The 17,724-nt window shown below is 62.2% G+C and overlaps 1 protein-coding gene across 1 annotated transcript; it reads right to left on the reverse strand.

Annotated features, from left to right (window-relative positions):
• Nucleotides 1–1,497: 1,497 nt before the first annotated feature.
• NOTUM (notum, palmitoleoyl-protein carboxylesterase) lies at nucleotides 1,498–8,090 on the reverse strand. The gene is made up of 12 exons (XM_045983876.1): nucleotides 8,037–8,090; nucleotides 6,889–7,244; nucleotides 5,857–5,909; nucleotides 5,682–5,777; nucleotides 5,177–5,237; nucleotides 4,850–4,908; nucleotides 4,387–4,489; nucleotides 3,530–3,721; nucleotides 3,308–3,408; nucleotides 2,593–2,740; nucleotides 2,119–2,166; nucleotides 1,498–1,908 (listed from the first exon to the last, which is right to left on the reverse strand). Exons 2-12 carry the CDS (start codon nucleotides 7,215–7,217, stop codon nucleotides 1,602–1,604), a joined length of 1,497 nt encoding a protein of 498 aa, XP_045839832.1. The 5' UTR covers nucleotides 7,218–7,244; nucleotides 8,037–8,090; the 3' UTR covers nucleotides 1,498–1,601.
• Nucleotides 8,091–17,724: the final 9,634 nt, after the last annotated feature.

The following is a 17,724-nucleotide window of genomic DNA, read 5'->3' on the forward strand; positions in this document are numbered from 1 at the left end:
CAGGCCCCTTTCTGTGACTCTCCCCTTTGGGGCCCTCCCCACCCCCCTTCCCCCGGGGAACGTAGTATCCGTGGCTCTCTGGGGGCGCCAAGGAAGGGCTCCCCCAGCCGGCAGTCAGTCACTCCTGGATATACCTTCTTTCATTCCCAGCCTTTGGCCCCCTCATCCCTGACCTCGCTATTGCCCTTGACCATCGGGACTGCATGGGTTTCCACAGGGGGCCATGGGGCAGTGGCCCATGGAGGAGACCACGGGTGGGCCACTCAGGGCCACCTGGGGAAGCCAACATGGGTGACAAGTGGGCTGAAGGTGGTGGGGAAGAGGCCCCAGAAACCCTCGGGTTCTGTTCGGGTCCCTCTCGGGCCCACTGTGGCCCTGATATGTGGGCAGAACTGGTCAGACTCCGCCGCACGGGGCGGGGGGTCACCCCGCAGGAAGGGCGGGGGGCCGTGCTGGGAGTGAGGGTGTGGAGTCTCTGAGATTTCTCCCCCATTCTGTGGATGGGTCTGCCAGCTTCTGTCATCTGTGATGGGAGGCGGGGTGCGGAGCCCAGGCTGACCTGGCAAGGATCCTCCCTCTGCCCCATGGCCTTTCCAGGCCTCAGCTCCTTCATCCGTCCATCTGGGGCTCTAAGAAAACCTGCTTGAGAGCCACTCGGGACCACGGACCACACGCTGGGGCGCCCGGAGCAGGAGAGCTCAGGAAGCCCCCCCGGGAGCAGCCCCACCTCCGGGACTTTGTCCTGCAGGCGGACACGGTGAGGCCGCAGAGCCCGGTGCTGGTGGGGGCACGAGGAGCACCGCAGAGGCAGGGAGCAGCGCGGGCAGAGCGCGGGCCGCATGCCTGTGCTGGGATGGGATGCCGGTCCCCGGGGGCCATGGGCAGCACGCGGGGGCTGGGGCGGGGAGGGGGGTTCATCCCGAATCTGCCTTTTCACATGTGCCTGGGGGGCCTCATGAGAACAGTAGGAAGCAGACTTGAAAGAAAAATGTTCCCTGGCCGACCAGTGTCTCTGTGGTGACAAAATGCTGCAGCGACATTTCTGGGCAAACGGGGAAACGGGCATGACCGCGCAGGGGTGTGTGGTGCTCGGAGCGGCTTAGCGTGTGAACGTCCCCAGACGGAGTCTGTTGTGACCTCTGTGTCGTGGTCCTGACCCGTGCTTGCTGCGTGCGTGGCTGGGAGGAGGGTCTGGAACGGGCCCCGAGGCGGGGTGAGGGCCTGAACAGGACCTGTGCGTCCAGGGGCTGCCCTGAGGGATCCTGCCGTCCGGGTGGTGAGGGTCGGGGGGTGCCGTGGGCAGCGACCCCCCCAAACAAACACGCCCGCAAAGTTAGGCTCTTCGGTTGTCTTTTTGTTTTTTTCATTGTTTAAAAAAAAATATGTTACAAAACAATATCATTAATCATATATTTCTTATTTTCCTTCTTAAAAAAATTAAAGTAATAAAAAAGTGTCTTTATAAAATAATACAAAAGGCCAGGAGAGGCCGGGTGGGGGGGCTGGGGGGGGGCGGGACCCAGGACCCCGGCTCAGCGGGGCCTCCCGCAGGCAGTGGTGGGGGCAGTGAAGGCTGCAGCAGGGACAGCGGGTCCGGAGCCCTAGGTTCCCGTGCTCAGCATGCCTAGCAGTTTACTGGGCTCCAGACCCTGCTGCTGCGCCACGGCCTGCACGTCGAACCCCATGTGCATGAGGAACTGCGCCACGTTCATCTCCTGCCCCGTGAACTGGTCCCGGATAGTGGGGCAGGAGGGGTTGCAGTGGGGCCAGGGGCAGCTGTCCACCAGGTGGACCGGGCAGCCCTTCAGGGGGGCTTTGCTGGCCTTGTGGCTGTCGTGCAAGCTTCTGTCCCAACAGTGCAGTGCCCGGGGCAGCGAGGTCCCCTTCACCTGCACGTCCGTCCAGTGGCTGCAGACAGAAATCCGGGTGGGGGGTCACCTAGTGTGGCCAGAGCAGGCAGGAGGCAGGCTGGGTCTGAGTGCTGGCCACACAGCTGGTTGTGTACGTGGTACTGATGGCCCTAGGAAGCCCCTACACAGAGCCAGGGGAGGCAGGGGGCCTCCTACAGGGGGGCTGGGGCTATGGGCTGTCATCCACCCAGGGCTTGGGGACACTGACCTTCGGATGATGATCTCGTGGGACAGGCAGGCGGGGGCGAAGCTGGCCCTGTTGGGAAGGAGACAGGGCTCACAGTGACCATCCGGGCCTCTTCCCCACCCAGTGCAGTGCCCACTCCCCTGGGAACCCGTCCTCTCCCTGGCTCCCACCCTCCTCCATAGCTGTGCCTGGCCAGCTGCTCCACTGGACCAGGCCTTGTCCCCTAACCCTAACCCTAACCCTTGTCCCCTCCAGCCCACGTGGTGTTGGAATCCTGCGCTGCACGGCCTCTTTCAAATTGGCTTCTTTCTCTGGGGACCGCGCACGTGAGCTGCCTCACGTCTTCCCGCGGCTGGAAAGCTCCCATTTCCCAGCGCTAGCGGACACCCTCGCCCGGGCGGCGGGGGGCTGCTTCCCGGCTGTGAGGTCATTCTTGCAGCCCAGCGGTTTGCTGCACGTCGTGGGGGCTGGGGGGGGGGGGTCGCCAGGACTCACGGCACATCCTTGAGCGTGTTCCGCAGCTCGCGGCCCAGGTTCTGGATGTAGAGCCACTGGCCCTCCTGCACAGGCTGCCCCGTGAGATGGACGTTGTCAACGGTGAGCTGGGCCTCGTCAAACAGCCACTGCACCACAAACACCGGGCCTGGGGGGCACAGCTCAGCTGGGCCTTGCCTCGGCACTCAGCCCCCACCCCGGGCGAAGGGCCTCCGGGGTCCCAGCCAGGGCCACGGTAGGCTCGCAGACCTGCTAGGCTCTCCCTGGGAGTGCCGGACCCCAGCCCCCACGACACCCTGGTCTGAGGAAGGACTCTGTTACCCATCCCCCACCGTCTTCCCCTGCCTGGCTCCCAGGCTCTCCGCTTTGACCAAAACTTGGTGATGTCCCTTTGAGGGTGGAGCAGAGGAGGGACAACCAAGGCCCCAACAAGGGCAGCATGGGGACTCATGTCAAGCACATTCCTAACTGAATGTGCACAGGGTGACCAACTGCCCTGGTTTGCCTGGAGCCAAGTGCATGGTCAACGCTGAGACCAGGGAGGTCCCAGGCAGACCCGGGTGGCGCAGGTACCCCGCTCTCGTGTAGGCGGGCAGTGGTGTCCCCCCAGACCGGCCTCTAGACTCCAGAGGAAGGGGCTGGAGGAAGCCTAGACTAGCCCTCCTTGCTCACCGCCCGCCCCCCAGCCCCGCGCCCCACTGCAGCCGCCCCTCACAGCGCAGTGTCGGGTAGACTTTGTAGCCGAAGAAGCAGTTCCACTCCTCGCCGTCCTTGAACCGGTGCCGACAACGCTCGGGGACCACCCCGTTCCAGTACCTGGGCACAGGCTGGGGGTCAGGCCGCCCCCGGCCCCGTCCCCACCGCCCCCCCCCACAGGTGCCCTGCACAGGGACCGGCCAGCCTCCCGGCGCCCCGCCAGGCTCCCGGCCTCTGGCACCTGATGCCGCGGCGGATGGCCTCCGTGGGCGCGCAGGTGACCGTGTCGACGCAGTCCGTGCCGCGGTACTGCTTGTTGTCCAGGAACCAGCCCGAGTCGGCCAGGCCCCGCACCTGGATGGCCGGGTAGCCCAGCTCCTCCAGCTGCTCGGCCACCCGGTCCACGTTCAGCAGCACCCCTGTGCCCCCCGCGCTGCAGAGAAGGCAGCGGCAGTGTGAGGCCGGTGCGGCCCCGGAACCCGCCCTGCCCCCGAGCCAGCCCTGAGCCCCGCCTGGGATCCTGAAGCCTTCTGAACAATGGGCTCCCAGACTTGTGTGAGACCCACAGGCCTTTTGGGGTCCCAGAGGCACTGACCCCGAGGCACTGAACTAAGTGGCAGGCCCTCGCGCTTCCTGCCGTTCCTCTTTCCCTTCTCTCTCTCACCCTCTGACTCAGTTCCCTTATCTGCAAACTGCAGTGAGCTCTGTGGCCTCAGGCCCAGTCCTCTCCTCTCTGGATATCCTCTGGGCCCCCTGCGTGCCTGTAACCAGGTGTGATAACACTCACAGGGACGCTGGCCCTTGAGAAGGCGTCCTGTTCCACAACTAATACCTCACCGATGACCTAAGCCTCTGTCGCCCAAGGTTTCCCTGGCCTCCGGCGACCACAGCCTCTGGACGGCCTCCAGCTGCATAGCACTCCGCAGCTGAGCCCTGGGGACCCTCGTGCCGCCCGCCCAGGCAGGGTGAAGCCGGAGCCCACTACAGTCCCAGGCTGAGCCCTCCTTGCCCTCCTGTCCCCACTTCCACCGTACCCCTGCGCACTCCCGCCTCGCCCTGCCTCCCCTGCGCACTCCCACCTTGCCGTGCCTGGCTCACCTGCTCCCTGCCAGCAGCAGCACCTTGGCCCCGCTCAGCCCTTTGTCCAGGAGCTCTCGGACCACCTCCTGGATGATGAGGGCACCCATGAAGGCATATTCGTCTGCAGGGGGAAGAGGGTGGCTTCAAGTGGGGGCCCAGACAGAGAGCAAGGCCTCCTGCCTCCAGGTTAGAAGGAGGAGGAGTTCGAGCTGGGGGGTCTGGAGGCTCTTCCACGGGCTGTGGCCAGAGCGAACTGGAGGGAAGTGGTCAGGTGCCCAAGGCTATGCCGCGGGCCCCTCCCCAGGGAACATCCAGCAGTGAGGACCCCCGAAGGCACCCAGCCAGCCATGGACAGCCGGCCGTGGGTCTTTGGGGGGGCATCCTGGGACACACTATCAGGGGATTAGAGGGAGTTAGGAGACCGGCCTCCCGGTCTTGTCTTTCTGGGGCGGGAATGGAGAGAGGAAGGCAGGGGACTCACTCTTCTCAGACTTGGACGAAGCCCCGCTCCAGACGTCGCTGGAGCAGTACGGGATGAAGCTGGGACACAAGGACAGCGTGAGCTCGCCACCATCCTCCTCCGCTGCCCACGGCCCTCAGGAACGACCCCCTCCCCAGGAAGGATCCTGAGAACAAGGCCTCCTAGGAAGGACTTCTCCGAGGACAAGGCCCCACGGACAGGACTGCCCAGGAAGGACTCCTCCCCCCATAAGGGCCCTCTCCAACGAGGACCACCCCCATGGGACCCCCCAGGAAAGAACCCGCTCGAGACAGGGCCCCCCAGGGAGCACCCTCTGTTTCCTCTTACACCATGTTGGCATTCCACCAGTGTGGGTTTTCCTCGGGCTGGGAGGACAGGATCCCGGTGCCTGCAATGGGGGAGGACAGAGGCAGTGGTACCGGTGGGCAGTTTCTGGGGAGGAAGGAGTGTGCAGCAACGAGACCACAGGAAGCTGTGGGATGCGGGCGACACTACTTGGCCGCAACAAGGCGTGTGGGCCAGGCCAGTCACTCGGATGTGACCCTGGACCTCTCCCACCCTCCACTGGCCTAGGGATGAGTGGTGGCCGCCATGGTAAGCTACCCCGGAGCTTACCTGCACAGTAAGAATGAAGATGTTAGGTGGGTGCCCCGGCCTTAGGAGGGCCAGAGAACTGGGGGGGTGGGCAGGGGTGGGGCCTCCCCAGGACTCCAGAAAGCCAGGACAGCAAGGGTTGTTCCAGAACTTGGAACTGGAGACCCCCCCCAATCCATACCCCCAGGGGGAGTCTGGGGGGGGGGGCAGTCTGAGACTCGACTGGAGACTCGCCCACCTGTGCGGGTGCGCGGCCAGTCTCTGGAGCTCATGAGGCGCCGCATGGTGTCATAGCGGGAGTCGCAGTTCTCCCTGTTGAAGCAGTACCAGCCACCTGCGGGCACAGCCCCAGGTCAGGGCGCGCGCACGCAGGGCCCTCCGCCCGCCGTGCCGCCTGGGCTCCTGGGACGCACCTTCCAGAAAAAGGAGCCACCGCCGACTGCCCTTGGATTCCTTCAGGTAGTAGCTGCAGGGGGGGAGGGAGGGACGGGCGGGGCGGGCGGTCAGCTCTGGGGACGAAAGGGTCATTCCACCTGTCGCCCGGAGCACGCGCCGGCCGCACGAGGGCGCCAGCCGCCAGGTCCCGCGGAGCGCACGCGGCCCGCCGGCGCCGGCCGACCCGGGAGGTGGCGCTCGCCCGGCGGGAAGGGCCGCGCGGGGCTGTGTGGTCCGTGGAAAATCCCCACGGCCCGCCCCGCGCGGGACCCGCTGTAACCTTGGCGCCGGCGGCCGGGCGTGGGGGCGCGGTCTTCCCTGCGCTCGGGATCTCCTGGGACGCGGCGCTGCTTGGAGACGGAAAAGCGCCCTCTCCAGAGGCGGGTGCGTGGGGCGGGATCCCTGGGACCCGCCGGGAGGTCGTGGAAGGGCGCGGGTGTCACCGGGTCCTCCGGCTGTCGACTGCCAACCCGCAGCCTTACATCCTTCCTTCGTACGCTTCGGGGCTGGCCGGGGTGAACGCCGCACCCCAGTTCCTTCCGTCCCACCTGCGCCCCTTCCCTGCCCCTCCGGCCGGCTGGGCCCGGCAGTCCCGGCAGCAGCAGGGAGCAGACAGGGTTGGCGCGGAGCTGGCGTGGGGGCGGGGGTACAGCAGGACTCTCCCCGCCCCGCCGCGGCGCCTCCTCCTGCTGGAGCGAGGGCCACTCGAGGGCTGCCATCTCCCCGCCCAGAGACCGAAGGACGCGAGCAGAGGGGCTGGGCACCAGTGACCGAGGGGTCAGTGCCCGGCCTGGCGCGACGCCAGCTCTCGGAGCGCTGCCCCAGCCCACCCCACCCCACCCGCGCCAGGGCCGGCTCCTCTCCCCCGGGGGCGACCAGCGCAGGGACTCCGTGCGTCCGAGGGCGCACGGAGGCGCAGGGCGCGAGCGCCGCGGGTGACCCGGCGGTGGGCGCCCGGTGGGGCCGCCTGCAGGGGCGCGCCGGGCAGGGCGGGCGGGTGCGGGCCTTACCCGGCCGGGCTGCCGTCGTTGCAGGTCACCGACGTGTTGAGCAAGAGGTGCAGGCGCAGGTCCTCGTTGAGCTGCTGAGCCGAGCAGGGGTACAGGGACTGAGCCAGGCTTTTGACCTGCGCCATGAAGCTGTCCATGTTGCCCTCCACGGCCGTGAAGTCCAGCGGGAAGCTCTCCACCGGCTGCCCCGCCGCGGGGGCGGCCTCGGCACGAGGCGGGGGCGGCGGGGGCGGCTGCTGGCCGCGGCGCCGCCAGGTCTTCCTGCCCTCGCCGCCCCCGGCCCAGTGCAGCAGGCCCAGCAGCAGCAGCACGCGCACCCCTCGGCCCATGGCCGCGCCGCTCGGGCCCGCGGCCACCTGCGGAGAGCGGGCGGCCTTGAGGCGGCGGCGGCGGCGGGGGCGGCGGCGGGGGCGCGGGGCCGCGGGGCACCGGCCGCGCCTGCTCGCTCGCCCCGCTCGCGGCGCTGGGCCCGGCAGAGGAAGCGCGGGCGGCTCGGCGTCGAGGCTCCGGGGCCGGCGCCGTCGGCCTGGGCAGCTCGGGCTCCGCGCGCGGCCGGCGAGGGCAGCGCAGGGTCTGGGTGCGCTGGCTCCGGCCCGCGCCAATAAAGCGGCGGGGGCCGAGCCTGGGCGTAGTTTGCGGGGGCCGCGGCGGCCCGGGTGCCCGCGCGTTAGATGTGCCGCCGCCGCCCGCCTCGGCGGAGGGGGAGGGGGCCGCGCTCGCTCTTTTCTTGGCGGAGGCATCGCCTTTTCTTCCCAAACCGCAGGCCTGACGGAGGGGCCTGGCCTACCCCGCCGCGGCCGCCGGAGGCGCTCCCGGCCCGGCTCCGTGGGGGGCAGCGCGGCCCCGCGGTCCCGGCAGCTCCATTCCCCGCGGCCGGCCCGGCGCCGCCGCCCCCGCCCCCGGGAGGCTGGAAGGGGCGGCGGGGCCGTGGCCGGGGACGGGGGCGCCGGGCCGGCCGCGGGGCTTTTCCGCGCCGCGACTCCGCCTGCCGCGCAGGGGCCGGGCCCGACGGGCTGGGGGCGCGGGGCGGGTGCGCTCACCTGAGCCGCCCGGGCCCCCCGCCGCCCCGCCGCCCAGGCCCGGAGCAGCCCGCGGGCGACCCGATCCCCGGCCCGCACCCCCCCCCCCGCCCCGAGCCCCGCGCTCACTGCGGCCGGCCCCGCGGCCCCGGCTCCTCGGCGTCGCTCGCCCTGCGCCCGCCCGCTGGGACGCCGGCTCGGCTGCGCTCCGCTCTGGCGCTGGCGCGGAGCCGCCCGGGACTTTTATCCAGCGGGGCCCCCGGGATCAAAGCGACGGCGGACACAGGGCCCCGCGCCGAGGGGCCGGCAGCAGCGGCGCCGGGGCCTCCAGGAGGAGCGGACAGGTGTGGCGCGGGACCCGGCGCCCTCGGTGACCTGCGGGAGGCAGCGGGCGCCCCGGCACGGCGCCACGGGGGAGTCGCCGGATCCCGCCGCCTGGATGGACAGATTCTGGGCGGCGCTGAGAAGCCGTGGGGCGCTGCCACTTACCGAGGTCGGTGGGCCTCGGGGTGGGGTCCCGGATCTTCTGCCCGAGCCCTGACTGAGCGCTCCACCCCAAGAACCCCCCAAGAATTTCTCCCTGCCCCAGCCACCACTGGGAAGTCAGGGGCCAGGATCTATAAGCCGCGGGCTTGGTCGCCCCTGAGTGACCTCTACCCAACCAAGTTCATCGAGGGCTCACCTTCCCCCCGCCACACTGAGGACAGAAGGAGATTCTTTCTCAGAAATCAAAACGGGGAGGGGGGCAGGTGTTTGCTTAGGAGGATTCTAGCGGGTGGGTGGGGAGGAAAAAAGCATGGTTCACCCTCCGCACCCACAAAGTGCCATGGACAGCTCTAGCAGACCCGTTCTTGTAGCCCCTCCCTTCTACAGCCCAGTGGACGCTGTTACACCCGCCTTAGAGACAGGCCTTGCCTTTGGGGACAGGGTCCAGAGCTGGGGCAGGCCTTCCTGAACCCCCCTCCTGGTTCAGGGCAATGGGGAGGCTGTGTCCTCTGGAAAGCACCTGCAGCCCTTAGTGGGGCAGGAGATTCAAGGCCTCCAGGGCCCTGGCAGCAGCCCCCCCACAACCCCCGATTGCTGCTGGCCGTGAGTGCCCTCTGTCCTCATGGGGCCTGAGGCTGGGTGCTGAGCTGCCTGTCTCCTGGTAAGGCCAAACAGGGCCCTTAACAGCCGTTGTTTGGGCACTGGAGGGGTGTGAGATGCTGGGGCAGAGCCCCGGAAACCTAAGATGAGCCAGAGGTGTCCTGGAGGTTGGCCTGGGCTGGGGTCATTCAACCAAGGAGAGGGCATGTGGTGTCACAGGTGTGTGTCCTCTCCACAGGCCCCTTCAGGGTGGCTGTGTGCCCATTTTCCGGATGATGAGGACTGAGACTCAGAGAAGCCAATGGAAGAGCTGAGGATGAGCTCTGTTCATTCAGCAGTCCACACTGGTCGTCCCCCTGTCCCCCTGGCTGACCCCTGTCAGGTCAGCTTGAAGGCCACACTTGGGACCGGCCGGCCAGAGGCAGTGGCTTCAAACTTTGGTGCACCCAGAGGTAGTCCCACTTCCCACCTGGTCCCGCTGACCTTCGCTTTGGGGAGAACCTGCTCAGGGAGCCCTCGCCCTCTAGAAGCCTGTGACCCCCAGTCCCTGGGGGGGCAGAGGTACGTCCCACTGGACGGCAGGACCCAGAGGGCCTGTGCTTCACAGGGACCTGGCTCGGAGCCATTTCCTGGCTGGGAGATTCAGGGCAAGGCCCGTGACCTCTCCCTGTGCCTCCGTTTCCTCTTCTTTAAAGTGGGGTAATGACCGTGCCTCCGTCAGAGGTCCTTTTGTGGGATTACGGGCGCCCGTGCGTGAAAGTGCCCAGCATGGCGCAGCAGGGACGGCCTAGGATTGCCAACGATTTCTGGGACAAGGGAAAAGCGTGTGTATTACAGTCGCTGGTGTTCGCCCTAATGTGTCTCAGCCGGCACGTTGGTCCAAAACGAGTTCCTGTTTTGGTTTGTTCAACATAATGAGCAAAAGCGAACAGCTTTCCCCAGAACTTCCCCGTGTGTCTGTGTCCACCTTCCCCACTCCTGCTCCTTTAGAGCTGGGCCCCGACCCTGTTGCGGCAACTGGCTGCTCGGAACTGGCCCTGTTCTTGCGCTCCTGTCCCTCAGGGTCAGCTCGACCTTCTGCAGCTCAGACGCCCCTGCTCAGGGTTTTCAACTCCTGAAAGCCTATGGGCCCTCCTGGGACAGCCGGTCTTGCAAGCCACCCGCCCCTGGGCCCCTGCTTCCAGGCTGCCCTCACCCAGCCCAGCGGCCGCTGTGGCCCTGACCGGTGGGAGGAAGGACAACCCTCTGCTGAGCAGCCATGGATCAGACACCACCTCCCAGCCAGTAGGACGGCCGTGGTCAGAAATGGAAAAGGATGGGGCTTGGTGAGGGTGTGGAGAGCCTGGCCCTGCGCTGCTGGTGGGAATGTTGGAAGGCGGCAGCTGCGGGAGGACACTGTCTGGGGGCTCCCTGGGAGTTGAAACAATTTTCATACGACCTAGCGATGCCGCTCCTGGGGATGGTCTCAAAAGGATTGAAAACAGGTGTCCTCACACAAGCTCGTCTGTGACTGTCCACGGCAACATTGGGGACCATCGTCTAAAGGGGGAAACCCCAATATTGGTCCGAAAATGAATGAATAAACAAAACGTGGTCTCGGTGTGTGATGCTATGGTCCTCAGACGTAAGACAGAATGAAGCAGGGACAGGCTCTGCAATGGGCAAAACTTGAAAGCATCCCACTGAGTGAAAGGAGCCGGATCCCAAAGGCCACATGTTTTATGATTCCGCTTGTAGGAGATGTCCAGAATAGGTAAATCCATAGAGACAGAAAGCAGACTGCTGGTGGCCAGAGGACAGGGAGAAGTGGGGAATGAGAGCTAATGGGTACAAGGTTCCTTTCTGGTGTGATGAAAATGTTCTAAACTTGATTGTGGTGGTAACTGGGCAACATTGGGAGTGTACTAAACAACTCCACGCTCCAAAGCAGTTGGTTTTATGTCGTGAGAGTTTTACCTGGAAAAGAGCCCTAGAGCATCAACGAGTCTCACCCATGGGGGTCACCAGCCTGGACCCCAGGGGCCTGGAGCTGTGGGCCTGGGTTGGAACAGGGTGGGCAGCTCCCACTCTGGAAATTCTCCTGGGACGCAGGATGTGCATACCCCCATTTGCCCACTAGACAGATGTCTGGGGACCCGCACGTTGGGGGATCTAGCAGCAGGACTGAGTGCCTGATTTCCTAGCTTGTGGCTGGGTCTCTGATCTTAGGTCTCTTATCTATAAAGTGGGGACAAGAATAGTACCTTCCTCCCAGGGGGGTGGGAACATGAAAATCGGCAGGACCTGCAGAGCCCAGTGAGCTTGTGAAATAAGATTCTTATTATTTTGGCCTGAATGTGGGCCATCCCTCAGCGACCCAGGTAGGCTGAGGTCCTGGGCACAAAGGGCTCATGGAATGTTCTGGAGGGCGGACACTTCAGTTTGGGGATGAGGAGCAGGAACAATGACCCACATCGCCTCGATGATGTAGCCCGCAGGCCAGGGACACCACAGATGCTGGGCGTGGGGCTGGCCCTTCTCCGCCAGCCCCCCTCCGCCCACTGGCACATTTTTCCTGCCTCTTGGCTTCCTGACCCCCAGCCAGGGGGGCAGTACGTGCTTCTGGCTGAGCGTCCATCTGGTCTACGCCCAGCAGCAAGGGCGCTGGACATCGAAGATGGACAGTGGGGCTTTCCTTAGGATACAGTTTGGGGGTATGGGGGCTGGTTCTCGGGGAGGAAGACATGGGGAGGGAGCCAGTGACCTCGGATGAGTACAGTTAACCAACGGGAGTTGCGATCTACGTGTGGACCTGTGCACAGTTCTGCTGGGGGGCGGGGAAGGCAGAGACAAAACATTTCAGGCTTCCCTTCCTCTCTCTCTGTCTGCCTCTCTGCCTACCTGTGATCTCTGTCTGTCAAATAAATAAAAATAAAAAATCTTAAAACATTTCAGGAAAAAGCTAGAGCTCAAGATGGGGCAGGTTCAGGGCCCAGGTTGGCTGGGGCACTGTGGGGAGGGCTTTGTGGGAGTTGGAGGGCTTTGCAGGGGGTCCTGCCTGAAACCCGCATGAGGCCCCCTCAGACCCATAATCCGGCCTGAGGGCTGGCCCCGCGGGACCTCAGGCCATCTAGCAGCTACAGACCCAGGGCCCTTGCCCAGATGTGGGACTGCCCTGCACCACGCAGCTGGCTCCTTCCTGGGGGCCCCCAGAGGGCCCTGAGACAGAGTTCGGTTGCAGGAGGGCTGCTCTGAGCTCCAGCTGTGGCTGGCCATCTGGGGTCCAGCCGCCGCCTGCCCGCCTCGGCCGCCTTGCCTCGCCCGGCCACCTGGGCAGCTCCGCTCCCAGCTGCTGACCTCCAAGGCCCAAGAGGGCAGGGAAGTGGGGCAGACCATTCCGCACCCCCAGCCGCTTGCTCTGAGAGGTGGCTCTGCTCCACAGCCAGCTGAGAACCCATCTCCAGCCGGGAGCCAGGAAGGGGCCTCAAGGCCAGAGCCTGCAATCACGGGATTTGAACCCCCTTTCGGTTTCCCCACAGCCGCCACCCCCACTCGTTAGCTGGAAATCCCCCTTGGCCTCATATCCTGGGACCTTGATTAGCAAAAGCCCTTGCGTGGTGCAGGTGTGTGTGGGGGATATCTAGGCTCCTTATGGACACTTCTAGGTCTGATGCTGGCACGTCTTCTCCTGGGAATCAGGTGGCCATTTGCAGCCTGGCCTGAGCGGCCTTGGGGTCACCTGGCAGAAGGGACCATATATACTCCTTACCCTAGGACTGAGAGTGCCTGGGTCTTAGAGCCTCGGGGGCTGCAGGAAGAGGCTGGGTCCTCAGCTCCTGGTGGTGCTGCTGTGATCTTCCCTCCCTACCCCCCAGCCAGGGAGCAGGAGATCTGTGTAGGGCTTTCGGGCCCCAAGGTCAACCGCTTGGGTCCCTCCGGTCACCTGGCAGGACCTGCCTGCCTCTCAGCACCCTCTCTGGTCCTGCCCTCCCCATGAAGCCTCAGCGGGTGGCAGGTGGTCCTGGCTGAAGGCTGGCTCAGGCGCCACCTGGGAACAGCCACATTCCAAAGCTGGGAGGGGGAGGGGAGAGGAGGTGCTTCCCGAAACTCTGATGAGGCGGGGCTCTCTGGGGCGTCACGGGAGCATCCCCAGTGGGCCAGCCTGCGCCCCTGTGCGGTGGTACTGGTGAGCAAGGGCCTCAGGGAGGTCAGGCTGCCCCAGGCCTCGCCTTGTTGGGGGGAGCCGGACACAGCCCCTCCCTAGTTGTCCCAGCGGCAGGCTCCTTTGCACCCTAATGAGCTTGGGGCCAGCTGGTCCCCATCCCGGGGGACCCAGGCCTGCACCAGCAGCTGTGGGCCAGGGAGGCCGGCCATGTGACCTTCGGCCGGGCTCCCTCCCACCCTGTGATCTGCACGTGGCCTCTGGGGAGGGAGAAACAAACCCTCAGATCTCCTCGCTGGGAACCTCTCTGAGCCAGCCAGCGACATCAAAGGGGGCAGCAGGGCGGGGGCGGCAGACACTGCTCTTAAAGGGCCACACCACTGTTTAATTCAAAGCAGAGCCTGGGAACAGCTGTCCAGCGATGGCAGGGAGGGAGGACGTAGGCCGGAAGGAGCAGGGGAGGCAGCGGTCCCTGTCCTCCCCAGACCCCACTGCGCTTACTCCTTAGGGCTGGTTGAAGGCTGGGATGGGAGGGTGCTGGGAGACCCCACCAGCAGCCCCCTTGGCTGCCGCCCCACATCTCAGAGGGGGGTGCACTTGGTGGGGGGTTACTGTTGGTTATTTGTGGCTTACTGGGCCACAGCAGAGAAACACCTCTTGTTTCATGAGCTCAGCGCTGTGATCTGATTGAGCCAGTGTATGCACGTGTGAGCGGAGGCTCTTCTCTGCCTGGGGGCCGCCAACCCCAGCTCCCGGCCCTGGACCCTGTGCCTGGGCTGTCCCCTAGGGCAGGAGGGGACCCCCAGGACATGATGTCGGGAAGAGGGAAAACAAGCCAGCGGACCAGCACCAGCCCACAGGGTGGCATGTGGACCGAGGGAGGTTGCCGGGGTTTCATTCTTTGGCAATGGGCAGTCACTGTCTTAACGATAATATAGGTAACTTCCAGAAAGTTCTATGTTGGGAAGTTGATTTGTCTGGTTAGGTTAAAAGTGCCACGTTATTATAATCACATCCGCATACACATGTGAGTGCACATATATGTACGTATATTTTAAATGCATTTTGCTGAATCGTAAGTATGGTATAGGGGGCCGTGCTTCCCCTGGCCACTTCGTCCTTGACCTTTGGTTCCCAGGCCAGCCAGGAGATTTTTACCTGTAACATACAATCTGAGGTCCTAAGAGAACCATAGTTTGGGACAGCATGTTTTTGGAAAACACAACCTTAGCCCCATTTACGATGCCCCAGGAAGATAACCTCCACTGACCTCCTCCTTCCTTGGCATTCGGGTTGAGCGGGGCCGGCCTGAGGAGATTCTGTGCAGCCTGGAACAGGGACCCCCACCCCGGTCTCCTGGCCTGGCTCAGGGTCAGTGGGGGCCGGCCACGGGGCCCTCACTGCCTATGATGTTCTCTCTGGCTCCGCCGCATCGAGCCTCTGTCTCCTGAGTGCTGCTGCTGCTCCTTGGACTGGTGGAGACCCAAGAGCGAGGCAGCCAGGACTTCATGCCCCGGCCACTGCCCAGGCTGCCCACAGGCCAAAACATCCCATGTAATGTCCAGCTGGGACACTTGGCACTGTGGCTGCAGGGCAGGGAGGCAAAGGTCCTGGAGCAGGTCACATGGACCGCAGTGAGGAGAACAGACGAGGGCACCTCCTGCGCCATCCACTGGGTGAGGGGGAAGGAGAGAAAGAAATCACGTCTGTGTCCCTGGATTCTGACACGTGCACCTGCTTGTTTTTGCAAAAAGAAACACGGGAAGGCTACCCCAGAACTGAAAGAAGACGGTTTTCTGTGGGGTGAGTAGGAATGGACCAAGAGGCAGCGATCCTTTCTGGCTCTCCTGTTTCATCCTTGCAACATGTGAATCAAATATATATGTGCGTGACCAAACATGACAGTCCATCACAAGGGATGAAAGAAAGACCGAGATTCAGAAATAAATGAACCTACGTATCAGATGAATACAACTACACAGAAAAATAAAATTAATTCAAATAAAACTTGAACACAATACCCTGTATTCTTTGTTTATTTAAAGGCTTTATTTGTCAGAAAGAAAGCAAGAGAGACAAAGAAGGCACAAGCAAGGGGAGCAGCAGGCAGAGGCAGAGGGAGAAGCAGGCTTCCCGCTGAGCAGAGAGCCCGACATGGGACTCGATCCTAGGGCCCTGGGATCATGACCTGAGCCAAAGGCAGATGCTCAATGACTGAGCCACCCAGGTGCCCCTATATTTCTTTTCCTTTTTTTTTTTTAAAAAAGATTTATTTATTTGAAAGAGAGAGAGAGAGAGAGGGAGAGACTGTAAGTGGGGACGGCAGAGGAAGAAAGTCTTTGAGCAGACCCCACAGAGTGCAGAGCCTCACATGGGCTCCATCCCATGACCCCGAGATCATGACCTGAGCTGAAATCAAGAATCAAACACTTAAGAAGCTGAGCCACCTAAGTGCCCCCACAATTATCTCGATTTCTTCAATGGTTTATATTCTGGGGACAAACACAGCTACAAAGAGATCATGAAATTTCCTTAGTAGGTCTGTAGTTAATAGATCACTGTAGTAATTCCAAAGCTATTTGGAGGGAATTTTGGAACAGAGAATGTGAGTAAATATACTGATATGACTGAAAACGAGCATTCTCACTATGGAGAAAGGGATATTTGCTAGAATCATGTAGATTTGCCTTTTTTTTTTTTTTTTTTGGTAGAACAAAAATGGTGGACTATTGGCAATTTCATATGCTTCAACCACATGTAATGAAGGAAGGGAAGGAAGCCTGAGGTGTGGTTTGGGAGGAGAGACATTTGATGCCTTCAGGATCCCAGCTCAGTCCCTGGTGAGGTCGTGGAGAACAGAGGCACCCCACAGCACTGAGCACACCCCACCCCAGGCTTTGGTTTCTAAATCCCATTCCTCCTGTGGGAAGCTGGGGCTTCCTTGAGAAATGGCATATTCAAGGTTAGGACAGGGAGCATCCTGGGTGAGCCTAGAACATCGTAAGTGGCAGAAGTGAAGAAGTGCTCCGAGAGTGCTGGAAACACGTTGAAAGGCTGCAGGAAAGATGTCGATGACAGAGGTGCCTGTGGACTTGCTCAGAGGACAGTGTCGAGGCTGGAGTTCCCATGGTGTATACTAATTCATGGTTATGGAAGAGGATGGCTTTGTTCTTAGGAAACACACAAGTCCTGAGTGGCAAAGGTGCCGAGTGTCTCCAATTTACTCTCAAATGGTTCAGAGAAAAAGTCTATGAGTGTATACGCGGAGATGAGGAGAAGATGACCAAGCAAGTGGGCAATATGTTGCAACTGGTGAGTCTAAGAGACTCCCAGGAGCTCCTTGTACTGTTCCTGCAACTTTCTTCTAAGTTTGAAACGATATAAAAATAAAACTTTCCCCTCCGAAAAGAAGGGAGCACAGGAGCCAGCTTGAAGAGGGTCTCGCTGTTCAAATTTAGATCAGTTTGAGCACCAAAAAGAATCTATGAATTCGTCTTAGCATGTAAGAATTTTTTCTTAAAAAAGGGAAAGCATTTCTCAACCCAAACAATGCCTACTACATGTAAAGGAAGTGATAAAATTAGGAAGTCAGGACTTTGTGATCATAAATGTAATGAAGGAGCCAGACACCAACCATCCAGGGAGGCTACGGCCACTGGGGAGATGACAGTTGTTGAAGCGCAGTTACGGTTTCCGGGAGTCGCCCCGCACACGGCTTATTCACTCTGTGAAGACCCCGACCCCGACCGTGGGGCGCTGTGGCACACCCCACCTTGACCGTGTGTCCAGAATCTGCTCCCCACTGACGGGACAAGCCGGTGTCCCGGATCTCCCGATGGGCTCTCCCCGTCCTGCCTCACTGCTCGGAATGCTTCGCCCCGGAAGGAGGACCCGGTCGGCAGCAAACGGGTCCGCCTTCTCACGGAATGCGAGTGTCATGGAAAAGTGAAACAAGATGAGCAGAAGATGGACGGTCTGTTGTGGATTAAAAGAGCAAAACAGATGTGACGACCGGAGGCGACGCGACAGCCAGCCAGAAAGGGCCGTTCTGGGACAAGGGCAATTCCAAAGGAAAGTGTGTATTAGGTGATACCGTCACACCCATGACCGTGTAGGTCATGTAGTCCACGTAGGGACGGGCTACAGGCAGTGGGGAAGGTCCTGGTTCTCAGCAGCCACTGCTGGGTTAACCGGGTCATCCCGCCGGCGGACCGTCAGACACAAATACGTGTGCAAATATCCATGCGGGGAACAGGCAGATGTGACGAGTCCTTCACAGTGCTCACCTGGGAGAAAGTGTGCAGAAGTGCTGGAAAGTGGTGGTTTACTGTATCAAGGGTTCGGCTTTCTGTAAATGTCACTTTTGTAAGTTTGTCTGTTTTTGTTTTTTTTTTTAGATTGTGTTTATTTGTCAGAGAGAGAACACACGCACAAGCAGCGGGAGCAGCAGGCGGAGGGAGAAGCAGGCTCCCGCTGAGCAGGGAGCCCGGTGTGGGGCTCGATTCTGGGACCCCCTGATCATGCTCTGAGCCAAAGGCAGACGCTTAACCAACTGAGCCACCCAGGCGCCCCTTAAAGCTTTTGTTTAAA

Source organism: Meles meles, chromosome 18 (assembly GCF_922984935.1).
Source record: "Meles meles chromosome 18, mMelMel3.1 paternal haplotype, whole genome shotgun sequence".
In the NCBI taxonomy this organism is placed as follows: domain Eukaryota; kingdom Metazoa; phylum Chordata; class Mammalia; order Carnivora; family Mustelidae; genus Meles; species Meles meles.

What these genes read in the sequence shown, in the direction of transcription:
- NOTUM (XM_045983876.1), bottom strand. Translation starts at nt 7,217, where the DNA reads ATGGGCCGAGGGGTGCGCGTGCTGCTGCTGCTGGGCCTGCTGCACTGG. An exon ending in CTGGCCGCGCACCCGCACAG is followed by an intron (nt 5,238 to 5,681) that starts GTGGGCGAGTCT and finishes CCCCCATTGCAG; the next exon opens with GCACCGGGATCCTGTCCTCC. An exon ending in AACACGCTCAAGGATGTGCC is followed by an intron (nt 2,167 to 2,592) that starts GTGAGTCCTGGC and finishes CCTTCCCAACAG; the next exon opens with GGCCAGCTTCGCCCCCGCCT.